Source organism: Diadema antillarum, unplaced genomic scaffold (assembly GCF_040938485.1).
Source record: "Diadema antillarum isolate AM-2024a unplaced genomic scaffold, OU_Dant_1.0 seq00001477_RagTag, whole genome shotgun sequence".
Classification (NCBI taxonomy): domain Eukaryota; kingdom Metazoa; phylum Echinodermata; class Echinoidea; order Diadematoida; family Diadematidae; genus Diadema; species Diadema antillarum.
This window is the reverse complement of record NW_027272216.1, coordinates 143490-156530: the sequence shown is the minus strand read 5'-3', so window position 1 is coordinate 156530 and position 13041 is coordinate 143490. Positions and strand designations below refer to the sequence as shown.

Here is a 13041-nt window from a genome sequence, read left to right as displayed (position 1 = left end):
GCCTGTAAAGACATGTGACTTGTTTTACTAGGAAAACTGGAAGGTGTGAAGAAGAGTCTTGACAACAGGCAAACTGCTTCCATCTACAACATTTACCAATGTTCACCAAAACTGAGAGTAATGCGAGTTTCCATTAAATGGATTCTTCCTGTAGGGTCAGGTTGGACAATCCAATTTCACAAAACAAATACCATACAAAGTACTTAGTGGTAGCACTGAAGACATTATTTGCTACATTTGTTCCATATATTAAACATAATATGTGTTCATGTTTTTGGTTCCTTCAAATCCATATTAAAACATAACACAGTTTGTTTCTTCCAGTTTGTAAGTACTGAAATGGTTCACTTACAACTTTGTATAGTTTTATACTGGTTTCAGTATTAATGAATACTGAAGAGATACCGTACTGTGGTTTCAGCACTACAAAATGCACAAATCACTGTTTCAGCAGTAACAGCAGGTTTTAAGTTTCATTGCAATCTTCCTTACGCCACATTTGCATGTACACTGTACACAGTTTATATTTTGAATAATAGAACAGCTTCACTTCTCGATACGCTCAGATTTTAGTCTGGGTAGAAAGTGCTATTAAGATAAAAAGAATATGCTACATTAAAGGCATGTTTACAAAGCCAACAGAAAACACAAATAATGTCTATATAAAAAAAAATAATGAAACAATCCAATGATACAAGGTACAAGATAATTTGCATTCATTTGAATATTAATGAAAAGAGGTTGTAATAATACCAGTACTGTCAGTGTCATTATCACAAAGAATTTCCTGAGAATACTAAGAGAGATTCTTGCATGGGTTATATAAAGTGCACACACCATCATCCTCCCATAGAATGGTCCCATTTTAGAGGGCCAGAGTTGCAAGAGACTACAACAAAATTGCTATTGCAAACACATTTCCTCCCTCAACTAACAGGAATTTTATGCTTTTACTGCATCACCTTTAATCAGCTCAAACAATCTGTGGGTAGAATTATTCAGCCAACTCCCCTCCTGATCACAAAGTCCAATGGTGTGTACTAATCATAATTGCTGTTGAAGGGCAAGCAGTTAGAAATCCCGTCTGTGGATATTACAAGTTTCATGTCAACCTACTTGTAGCCGCACCAGCTGCGTGACAAGCAGTCTAATCGACTCACGAGTCACAAGACAAATACCGTTCCAGCAGTGATGAAGTGGTGTAAATGCCCATTATTTATTTACCCAAAGTCACACTATTCAAACTTTGATGGAGGAGTAACAAATAGTATTTATGGGTGGTCGAAAGTTGTGTGCTCTACTAGAAGTGGAAATGTACAAAATGTAAGCAGGTATGGTGCAAAGTTGAAACGAGCAAAATGTTAGCTGTACTGGCTCACACACACAAGGGACAGCACATAGAAGATATTACAAGTTGTACTTTAAAAAAAAAAAAATTATGAGTAGAAGTGATTAGCGGCGACAGTTTACAAAATCACTCAGACCTTAAATCATGAATTTAGTTTTATGGTATTTCATTCCTGGGTTGTCTTGGCACCTCAGTTGGTGGAAATTACACACCCACATCAAATTTTTATGACATCTTGAATGAGCAAAAGTCCATATAGAGTGACAGAAAGTTAACTCTTTTCTGTGTGTGTGTGTGTATGTGTGTATGTGTTGCATGTGTGTCTATTTCATAGGTATGCAAAATACTCTGTCCTTGCTTTATGACATTACAACGTCACATATTTGTACTCTTACAATGCACATGCAATATACTCATATCATACACCACTTGATCTCCAGCCTATTAACTTGCAACTATTTGGTACATGCAGCTGCAGCAAATCAATATCAAATGCAGCCTTCCCTGTGCTGCAATCCGTGTTTGTGCTGTAGCAATGCTGGATCAGCATGACTAATTTGATTTCATGTCAGCTGACCAATAACATTCCATCAGATTATCACCCTCTCAGTTGACGACGAGGAAAAACGGAAAACATAGATCATGTACTGTATACGGCATATATTTCGTCAGTCTAAATTTTCGCGAATCAGGAATTCCCGACGATTTCGCGAGTGGTTAAATTCGCGATCGTGGAGTGTACTGAACGGAGAAATGTACACGCATACGTCACATCCACATCGGGATCAGAGTCAATATTTTTGTGTGTCTTTAATTTCGCGAATAGCACCTGACTCGCGAAAATAAAAACCTTGCGAAATATTCGGTGTATACAGTAAGTGGACATGTCTCACTGCTGCTGTGTGTCTGCAGCCAGCTCAAGGAGAATACATCACAGCATGTTGCATCAACATAATTGAAACACAAGATTAAGAACAGCAGTTATCAAGTTTTGCCTCCAAAGTGGGGGGGGGGGGGGGGGGGGGGGTGGTGAATGAAAATATCTTTGTCTTCCAGAAGCAATTCTGTTCTTACATTAGGAACTTGTTCCACATGGTGTATGTACAAGTGTATGTGAATTTCAAAAGGTGCATGTGCTTTGACCCCTAGTTGACAATATAACAAAACAGAAAAATTAAGAAGTGAAAAAAAAATAAGACTACAAATTTCTCATGTCTAAGTCACAAATGAACAGGTATTCAGTCAAGCCTTGTATGACGTAGTATGAAGCTTATCTCTACTACAATGTTCTACTTTTCAAAGATGATACATACTTCAATACACTGTATATCTATGCTACTTTTAAATACACTGCCCTTTGGCCTTCTCTAACTACTCTCAGTATCAGCATATGGTTATTACTTAGTCTGGCTTGAAATGTCACAATATACATTTTGAGCTGGAAATATACTAAGTACTAGTACACTGCTTGCATGCAAAGTAAACTGTGCACTTAGAGAAGAAGAAATGAGTATTTTCCAAAATAATGGTCAACTAAACCAAAGAAGTTGGGCCCTGTGGTGCTTTGTTGGTGTCGAACTGCTGCCCTATCTCTTTTTCTTTGTGACTTGTGCTTTTGGTGGATGGTTAGAAAGGAAGAAGAGTCACAAACAGAACACAGGCCACCAACATGGGAGAGAAAGGCACTGAAAGGAACACAAAACAAAAACTGGACATTCTATCGAACTTGGCAAAAAGAGTCTGAAGCTAAAGAACAGAGTGGACAATACTGCCGAGGAGCAGTCAGACGGATAAAGACTTACAGGACGATTTTTGTTGGACCTTAACAGAATAGCCTCCCGGTCGAGCTTGGAGAGAGAGTTGTGCAGAATTAGACACAAACAAATAGAAATAAATGTGCCTCTTTAGTTAGATAGATAACGTAAATTTATGACTACAGACACTGTAAGATTAGAATTAGTTATCACACATACTTGTTTATGACTATCAATCTAGATATGGGATAAATCATCATGATGACGGAAAAATGGTGTTTAAACGAGAGTAAATACATAAACACCTATAGAATTACTGTGAAATCTTATGATTTATATTATTTTGTAAACATGTCAATGATTAATAAAGAGTTATTTGAATTTGTCATGTTGTGAGTAGTGTATCTCTGAACATCCCATTATTATTTGAATAAATATTGTTGATGATTTGCTGACTGAGTTATCAATGGAACTGTCAATTCAAAAGAAATAAGAGGGAAAGAAAACACAATGCCTACAGAAGAGTTTGATTAACTTCTGTAAATCACATGTTATTGTGCTGAAACTATAACACTAGTATGCAAAAACACACAAATTACAATCAAATGTTATATAAAAGTCATACAATCAAGTGCTTAGTATCCAGATCTTGTATTTATTTTACATCATTGCAAAAAAAAAAGGAGAACATATTTAAAACTAGTACTAAACAACATGAAGTAACACACAGTGCTTCCACAAACTGAGATAATTATGCTAATGCTTCCTACTGAATAATTGCGAGACACTGCAACAATAACTCATAGCAACAAAATTGTGAAAGCAAAATAACTAGAACATCAAAATTAAATTTGAATGCCATCACACCAACCCATTAAACCAGTCATTTCCTTGTGTTTATGGTATCAACTTTTTTTTCTCTCCATACAGTCACTTTTGCACTTTGAAATCAAAAAGACAAAAATCTAAACAATGCAATTGATTTTTTTTTTCATTGAGCTTCTCCATTTCAAGTTCTTTTATCCTCGAATGAGGTAAAATTCAATTGGACATATCGCTATTGTGCATAGTCATCAAAATGACAGAGTAATCAGAGCATTGCATGAAAACAAGAATAATGGCTTGACTCACTGGCTGTAAACAGGGGGCCTATATGTGACGCATGAAACTTTTCTTTTTTTTTCTGTATAGTAATTAGTAATAAGGAAGAATTGTTTGACCTTTTGCTGGCTACCAAACAAGATGCTCAGAGATCTCCTCATGCAGAGGTAAGTGACAAAATCCATTTTGATCAGTGGTCATTTACTTCTTCTTCTTTTTTTCATGTTGTTTCATTTTGTGCATTAGAACAGTTTGTGCCAGAAGGAATGTGGCTACATGTAGATCCAGTTGCAAACGACTGAATCAATTTCCAAAGTTTTTGACAGTTTGGATACCTTGTATGTTTCTCTCATGTAACAATAATGATGTTGTTGCCATGCATATCATGTTGCAATGATGCAGAATATCAAATCATTTCCCCACTAATCTGCCATCTTCCTATGCTTACACCCCCTCCCCCCCCCCAAAAAAAAAGAATCTTAAAATGCATTTCCTGGTGTAAAAGGCAAAACTACCTCCATACATTAGATAATACACAAGTTAACTGTCTATATCTATGGTTTAGATAACCAGGATGAAATACACTATGAACAAAACATAAAATATTAGTTTCAATGTCGTATCAAGCCTGTGGGTTGCAGGTCATAACCTTGGGTTATATTAAATCAAACTCCTTTTCATAATCAAGATGATGGGCAGAACTTTTGAATAAAAACACAGGATACATAGAAAGGGTACATACAAGTATCATAGGGATAGGAGAGGAAGGAGTAGAATCACATACCTGATGGAGCGCTGGCCCAATGACTGGGACTAGGAACCCTTTGTAGAAGAAGTCAACCAACTGATCACTGATGAGGGGGTGTGCCACCTACATTTGGAAGAAAAATAGTACATATATATGAACAAATTAAAAAAAAAAAGATATTGATTTTGAAGCTGCCTGTCTAGAGCATGATTTTGGGCATGCGCACATTACAATTAGACTGACATTCACATATTCCACCAACAGTACTGATGGTGAAACACAAAATAAAGTTCAATGCAAAACCACCATACTCTTTTCTTGGGATTAAACACACACTAACACTGACAGAGCAACTGGCAAGGACTTAAACACTCTCAGTTCTACACACACAATACAAAGACAAGGACAACAGTCCTTTCTGTACCTGCACAACCGCATTACAGAATTCCAGTGAGTTGATGAACATTGCAAGGTCTGGTATCCTGGACACATCTTCCTGAGTGAGGCGATGCCAGTGATCTGGAGTGATGTCTAGCTTCCTGGGTAAGTGAGAGTAGAGGGCTCCTAGTCCACCAGCTAACACCTGCAGGGGAAGGGGGAAGAGGAAGAAGAGTGGGAGGGGTAGGGGTAGGGACAGGGATGGAGAAAGAATAGGACAAAAACCTGAATGATCACAGTATCATGTACAACGTGCAATAAATACAAAAGATCGATAATGCGTGCTTTACCATTCTGATGTACAGCTGTACACTGCATCATTTGACATGAAATATTAATATACATCACATTTCATGCAAAGCAGGTCCATGGACATCCTTAAAAGACTTTAGATTGAATGGAATCAAACAAATCAGATATATTGGCCAAAACATCTCTTTTTGGTAAAACAAAACAAAACAAAACAAAACAAACAAAATCAATGCACTAGTTAAATAAAGTGTCCAGAGTTTGACCTGTTTGTGTGTACACATACAGACATGATTTACCCTTTATCTTGAACAACAAATTTGGTTTGTGTTGGCACAAACCCTTTTGTGACCTCACATTCAATTGTTTGGAGCATCAGCAATACATGTTGCTATACAGCTGAACACAACAGCACACACTTGCTGTTTAAAACTCTGTACCTTTACCACCAGTTCTTCTGATGATTTGTACATCATCATAGCCTTTGGTATCTCAACACAACCATGTGATGTCCACTTGAAATAAAAGCACTCCTCACAGGCAGTATAATGCATCATTGTCTGAGACCTATCAAGTAAAGTGTGTTAATAATCACCACAATAAGGATAGCTGCTATCAATCCTGTATCCTGATTCAATACTCAAAACAATATTGGTTTACATGCACAGGAAGCACCGTGGACATAGTACTAATATCCAGGAACTACACTGGAAAGGAACAAGGAACATACAATGTACAGTGTACAGTTGTACTTGGGTACACCTGATTCTGAAGTACCATGAATACATTGTACATTGCATGTATAAGCCACAGGCCCCAAGAAGCTCCTTGCACATCAGATACATTTTCACACAAGATGGAGTCTATGGAATGAGAGCAGTTTCAAGACAGCCATTTTCAATTTTAACATAATAAATATTTTTGGAAACATTCCTATTAGTAACTATATACTAACATCTTCATTATGATTTCTTTTTACTTTCAAATCTGATCATCAGGTCAAAGACACCCCAGTGACAATATACGCACTTGGACATGTATCATTGTATGCTGTCATGTAGGCTTAATGTGTTGCTTTAATTCTAAAAGAACATTCCCTGCCACATATATCTTATCTCCATCAAATTTTGATAGTGGAATAAATATGAGGGAAACACACACACACAATCAAGCATGGAGCCCTGGTGCTTTGTTCACTGTCACCAAGTCAGCTGGTATGTTTTGTCCACTACTGGACACAGATGTCCCAGATGTCCTCAATGAACTATCAATGACTACAGATTGCATAACCCTTGTGTGTTGATGGTCCCTATTGTCACAACAGCTTTCACATGGGGCTGTTGTGATCACATTGCATTATAGTGAATAGGATTACCCAAAGCCCTGTTTATACATGTACTGCAGCCCTCTTTAAGTATGTTTACCCACGATGTAGCATATCTTTGAACTTTCATAACTTCCTTACTTTTGATTCCATTTTGATCACATTTTTACCGTCGTGCTTGTCATATTTCACTCTTTCTTTCCACCCTCACTTTCAACTGGCCTAAAATACCCCTTCAAGTGTTCTCTTGGTAGAATGTCACAGCATTCTTCATGTGTAGTAAGAAAAGTTGTGCTTGTTTGCAATTTTTCTAACTCTGTTTTGGGTGGCTTTCAGTTTTACAGATGCCTTGCAGCTTGAACCGAAGTGCTGAGTGTACAAATGTACATTACTGGCAGTGTTCATGAATGGCCCTTGTACGAACTGTAGGCAAAGAAAAGACTCAATTAACTGATGAGATTTACGTTCTGCATCACTACTGCCTGCTGGAGTGTGACCAGTCACAGCACTCAATCTGTTCACAGCCAGGCACGTTGCCAATGAATGACACCAATAATAAAAATCAAGCTTTCCTTAGAGTGCTGTCCTAGCCATCAATCAGTCATTAGATCCCATCCACCACCACTTGGTTGATGAGAAAGCTGATGGATTCTTGGAATGTTAACTGCTCTAACTGCTCTACTGTAAATGTTCTCAGGAACATGCATGTTTAAATGGCAAAATACACACATGTAAGACATGATGAGCAGAGTCCCTCTTCCTTATTGCAAAACAACACAAAATCTCCATTTGCAGTGTAAACCACTTTACATCTGAACCTAGCCAGTCAACAAAACCACAAAATTTTATTGTCAATGACTCATTCTGCAACTACAAAATGTGGCACTAATGTATGTATTCAACAATATACATGTAAATTTGATTTGAAGTTCATGAGTATGATATTTTACATACTGGGAATTGTAGGACAATTTTGTGAGAAGTTGAATTCTCAATTGAGGACCAAAGTGATGGGATGAGGTAAAGTATGTAAATGTAGGCCTACACCCCTAAAAAGATTTAATGAGGATTGTATAATACCCAAAAGTAGGACTGACATGTACTGTAATATCAGTATCACTTTTATCACATGTTGTCAATACAAATTTCAGTTTATCAAATACATACAGTTGTAGGAATGTTTTCAATACATGTAGGAATGTTTTCAATACATCTTTCAGTCAAAGTGCAGATTTCGACACTGTATCTAAATATGGGGGGGGGGGGATCACTACACTTTAGTCAGGGCTGCCAACTCTCACGCATTGAGCGTGAGACTCACGCAATTCAACCAATTTTGACTGTCTCACTCTGATAAACGAAATCTCACGCTAAACCCCCTAAATGGACTGTACACCGTTTTGTACATGACTACACAAATAAATATATCTCTAAATTCTCTGATATTCCGAATATCGATATGCCCAAGCCCAAAATGTCGAGATTTTCCAGCGCGGGTGTAAAGCTTAACCAATAATAATCGTTTTCGGTTCGCGCGCAAAGACGAGCTATTGGATTACAATTAGCTTCTACCTATACCACGTGAGCGTAGCTTGTACTTTTGGCAAATTACAGTACATGTATGGCTATGACTTGTGCTTTACATCGCTTTACATACACTGACTGTGTACGTAGTACGTACGTACGTACGTACGTACGGCCGCACAGCAGGCCGCCAGGTGCTAGCCAGGAGGTCGCTCCGCTCCCTCACAGTGTCTCACGCTAAACTCTCACTCAAGGTTGGCAGCCCTGCTTTAGTGCATTTTCCTCTTTTTTTTTTTTCACTGAGTTAGCTTTTAACTCAGAATGTCTAGACAAAGGATCCTAAAACTAAATCTGTGATGTCAATTTACGTTTGCACTTTGCTTCCCTTGGTAGCACTGACAGACATTTCTTTCCTAGAATGGTGTGCCAAATGGTATGCACAACCAGCCAAGCAATTCAACATCGAGCTGTTACATTACCAGCTCTGCTTCCTTTGTTTTGACAACACTGTTAAAAGACAGGAGTGGCAACAGATAGCGATTCAATGACTTTGGCCAAGTTTATACTAGAATACAGTACACTGTACATGATGATATACAATGCATGCTGTATGTTCCTTGTAAATGTCCATACTGGTACATTCAAATAAGATAAATTGTTTAAGAATATGATGTGTAGTACAATGTAGAGTACAGTGTACTGTACATGTATGCATATACACGTGTATGTATCACGCTTACGACAGGTAAATTTGTACATACACACATTGTATGTAGAATGTAATACGTTGTACAATCTGTAAGTGATAATTATGGTGTGTACGTTGTATCAGGCAAGAGACCATGTATATTGCACATAGACCTGTACACGTTTGCACCAAGTACAAAGTATACAGTAGGCAACTGCATCTTATACAAGTGTAGTGCAACTGGTGTAAACTTTCTGAGGAATGGAGATGTGAAGGCCTACAGTTGTAGTTGTGCATTGTACACCCACAGACATAATAATACACATTTAAGAATTAACAAAAAACCTGCAAAATTCATTTTCCACACCTGAGGAAAAAAAAAAAAATAGCGGTACACAAAAATTTCCACTTTTACATTTCAAGTACAACTGTACATTGTGCTGTATCCGACACTCCAATGAGCACATACAATGTACACTGTACATGTCAAGTAACATTTTCACATGTAAAAAGAAAGGTACAAGCTTGTACCAGAGCTTGCAAACTTCTCTTTGAGGTACCCAGATTAGATTTGAGTAACATTATCAGTCCGAGTTCCGTAGATGTACCAGGGTACACAAGTGTGCTGAATGTGATAGGAAGTGTACAAGTGTGAGCAGCTGCTGTTAACAGTGAAATCCTAGATTTGTTTTCATAACAGGCAGTGTTGGCTTCCCAAGGAATATGATTTCCAATATGACCTACAATATGCAAGCAAACATTGTATGATGTAGAATTTGTATGACTATAAAGTTATAAAACAGGACATAAAGACCCCATGTACTCAAAAGGCCTGGGCCAAGCAAGTCACCACTCACCCCAGTTCAATTCCAGGGCTTGGCCATGTACATGTTGTACATTGTAATTTTTGTAACTTTACATTAGATTGGTCTGCAGCTGAGTATGGTGCACTATTTTGTACATGTGTGAATATCTGTAACAAAACTCTACTATTTAAAGATCTACAAACTGTACATCATAGGGTGCGTTCAAGCGCTCTCCTAAAGCGAACCGTACCATACCATACCCACGCCAGAGGAGCGCTCGAACGCTCCTAAAGTGTACCGTACATGTACCGAGCCAAAAGTGGACCACTTCCTGATGTGCTCCAAAAGCGTACTAAAAGCGTGTCAAAAGTTCGCTGTAAAGTATGCGCGTATCATGCACATACGTCATAATGCAAAGACATCATTCTCTTTGTTCGGGACAGCTGCAAGTAGTTCAAGTGCCAGGTGAATGACATTCTTGCTACAAAAATGCTTGACCTCTTCTAAAAATAGCTCATGAGCTACGCTTCCTCAACAGAGCACTCGAACGTTCCAAAACTGGCATGGTACGGTACGGTACGCTTTAGTTCAGCTCGCTTTGGCTCGCTTTAGAGTGCTCGAATGCATCCATAGATACTAGTAGACTAGACACACTTATGATCAACTGATTAGGCATGCCCAGTTTGTACAGATACAGTATTTTGCCTGCAGCCAAGTGATTTTTTTTTCCAATGCGTGAAAAGCCGCAAATAAGATTGATTTCTGTATTTAAATGAATAATTCACGTGTGTGAATGGGCCTTCCATTGGCTCCATTAGTCACTCACACATTATACAGTATGCAACCCATCCTGCCAAATTCATTGGATGGACCTTGTATTCACTCAGGGATCCAAACTCTCAAATGCAACTGTTAATTAGCCAAGACTTGACAAATGCATCAACTTGGCAGGCATTCAGCATGTACAGTTGGCTAGAAGGTACGGTAGTCAGTCTTTTTCTATTCAAACTGACTGCAAAGGTTGAAATAGGACCTTTCCTCAGATAGTCAAGGGAATGATTTTCCTGGTATCGCATCGCAATTTGCTATGCATTTTTACAACACTGCTACACAAACTAACTTTTGTGTAGCAGTTTTCTTCCATAGAAGCGTACAGGATAACATTTAAAATATTGTTCATCAGCTGAAATTGCTAATCAAATTTGAGTTGGAAAATTATTCATTGTAGTCACTTTCATTCATGTGGTTAAGAATGCTCACCCAATAAATTGGGAAATGCTTTGGCTCTGGCTCAAAGTGGAAACCCTGCACACAAATCTTTAAATCTTTAACATGCCATTTCTGCTAAATAATTGAGACTACACTGCATTTTAGCTCAACACTGAAATCACTTATTACTATTATATTGTATCTAACATTGAAACAAAAAATTGAAAGTATACATTCTGTATCCCCCCCCCCCCCCCCGCCATGCTTAGCATGCACGCAGCAATTTTCCCGTCTTTACTCTTTCTCTTGCAATGAATATGTTCGTGACTAGAGGGTACATACTGTCCACTGTATACATTGTACATATGCAACTGTGTGTGTACACAGTGTACTTGTGAGTACATGAATCGCTAAAGGGGGGGGGGGGGGTAAGGAAATTCACCTTGTACATTGTCAAGTACTGTCTATGGTACAACTGTATGTGTTGCATTCATGGACTATGCACAAAATGTATACCCATGTACAGCTGTAAGTTGCCAACATTTACAAACCTGTAGCCTACACACATTGTAAACATAATGGTGTTTACAGAGTCATACCAAGGAGGTTCGAGAGATGGAGTTACAACTGACTATAATTCGATCAGCTGTCAGTTTTCTATGGATGGACAAAAGAATTCCACAGGTGCATTTGTGCCTTTGATGTTCGATGCTTGAAGCCGCCATCTTTCTGGGCAATCTGAAGATTCATTTTTAACGCTAACATAATATCAGGTATATGCTGCTCGTTTATATATCAAATGCAATGAAATTTCACCTAATGATAGAGCATATAAAACAAAAGTCAATTCCGTTCGAAAAAATGTGCAAAAGTGTAAATCTGAGCTTACAGTATTTTGTGAAAGTGTTTGAAATTTTGCCCTCATGGAAAGCCGGTTTTATCACTTTTCTCCTTATTTATGCCAAATGAAATTAATATGGTATCATCTTCAAGTATAGTTAGAACTTTAGAAATTAATATGTCGGATTAGCGTATAGACACGTACAGTCGAGTATCTATTTCAGCAATATTTGAGCAATTTCTATTCGCGCACCCCCGTGCCTTTACCATTGTCTACTGCCCATCGTTTGTAAGTACAATGTAGGGATAGCGAAAAGTAATTACCATCACAACTTGATATCTTCCTTGGAAAGTGGCTGGTGATTATGCGATGAGACACGAGTCAATTGTCTTCGCATCTGAGCGGCAGATCCAGTTTGACACATACTGTAAAAGCGGATATTTTCGCGTGACTAATTTTTCGCGCTTGGCTGAGTCAGAAGAGTTTTGTGTGTTTTTAATTCCGCGGAATCAAGACATCACCCACAGGAATGTACATAATTGTACGGCAAGCAAAAATATTCACATGCTTTTATTTTCGCGCTAGTTTCTGGTTGCGCGAAATGCACGAAAATTTCAACACCGCGAAAATTTCCACTTTTACAGTACTTCAAATATTTTTGAGTGGCGGCTTTGAGCGTGGGATCAAAGCGAATAAGACATTTGTGACTCCATTTCTCGAACCTCCTTGGTCATACATTGTACACAACCTATCAAACATGAATACTGTATTTAACATTACAATGTACAGTGCATTCTTAACTCTGGAAAGGATGATTTCACACAAGTTGATACATACCCAAAACAGATTTCCTCTACTGTTACAACATCAGGGAAGTGGAAAAAGATTCCACCTCCCTAGTTACATTCACTAAATATACAATGTACAATTTGTAGTGGTGTCATAGTCTACATTTTCTTTTGTCAAACTGGCAGCCACAGCACACATCAACCTGTTGTCATGAATGTCTAA

General features: G+C 38.1%; 1 protein-coding gene across 4 annotated transcripts in view; it reads right to left on the bottom strand.

Annotated features, from left to right (window-relative positions):
* LOC139709885 (FHF complex subunit HOOK-interacting protein 1B-like) overlaps positions 1-13041 on the bottom strand; it is a 44870-nt gene that overhangs the window by 21699 nt on the left and 10130 nt on the right. For 3 of the 4 annotated variants that reach the window (XM_071621839.1, XM_071621840.1, XM_071621841.1), the window contains exons 3-5: positions 5376-5534; positions 4988-5074; positions 3151-3195 (exon numbers count right to left, since the gene is read on the bottom strand). In XM_071621839.1, coding sequence (XP_071477940.1) covers positions 3151-3195; positions 4988-5074; positions 5376-5534 — 291 coding nt within the window. The remainder of the gene's footprint in view (positions 1-3150; positions 3196-4987; positions 5075-5375; positions 5535-13041) is intronic. The other variant, XM_071621842.1, reaches the window with a different exon arrangement.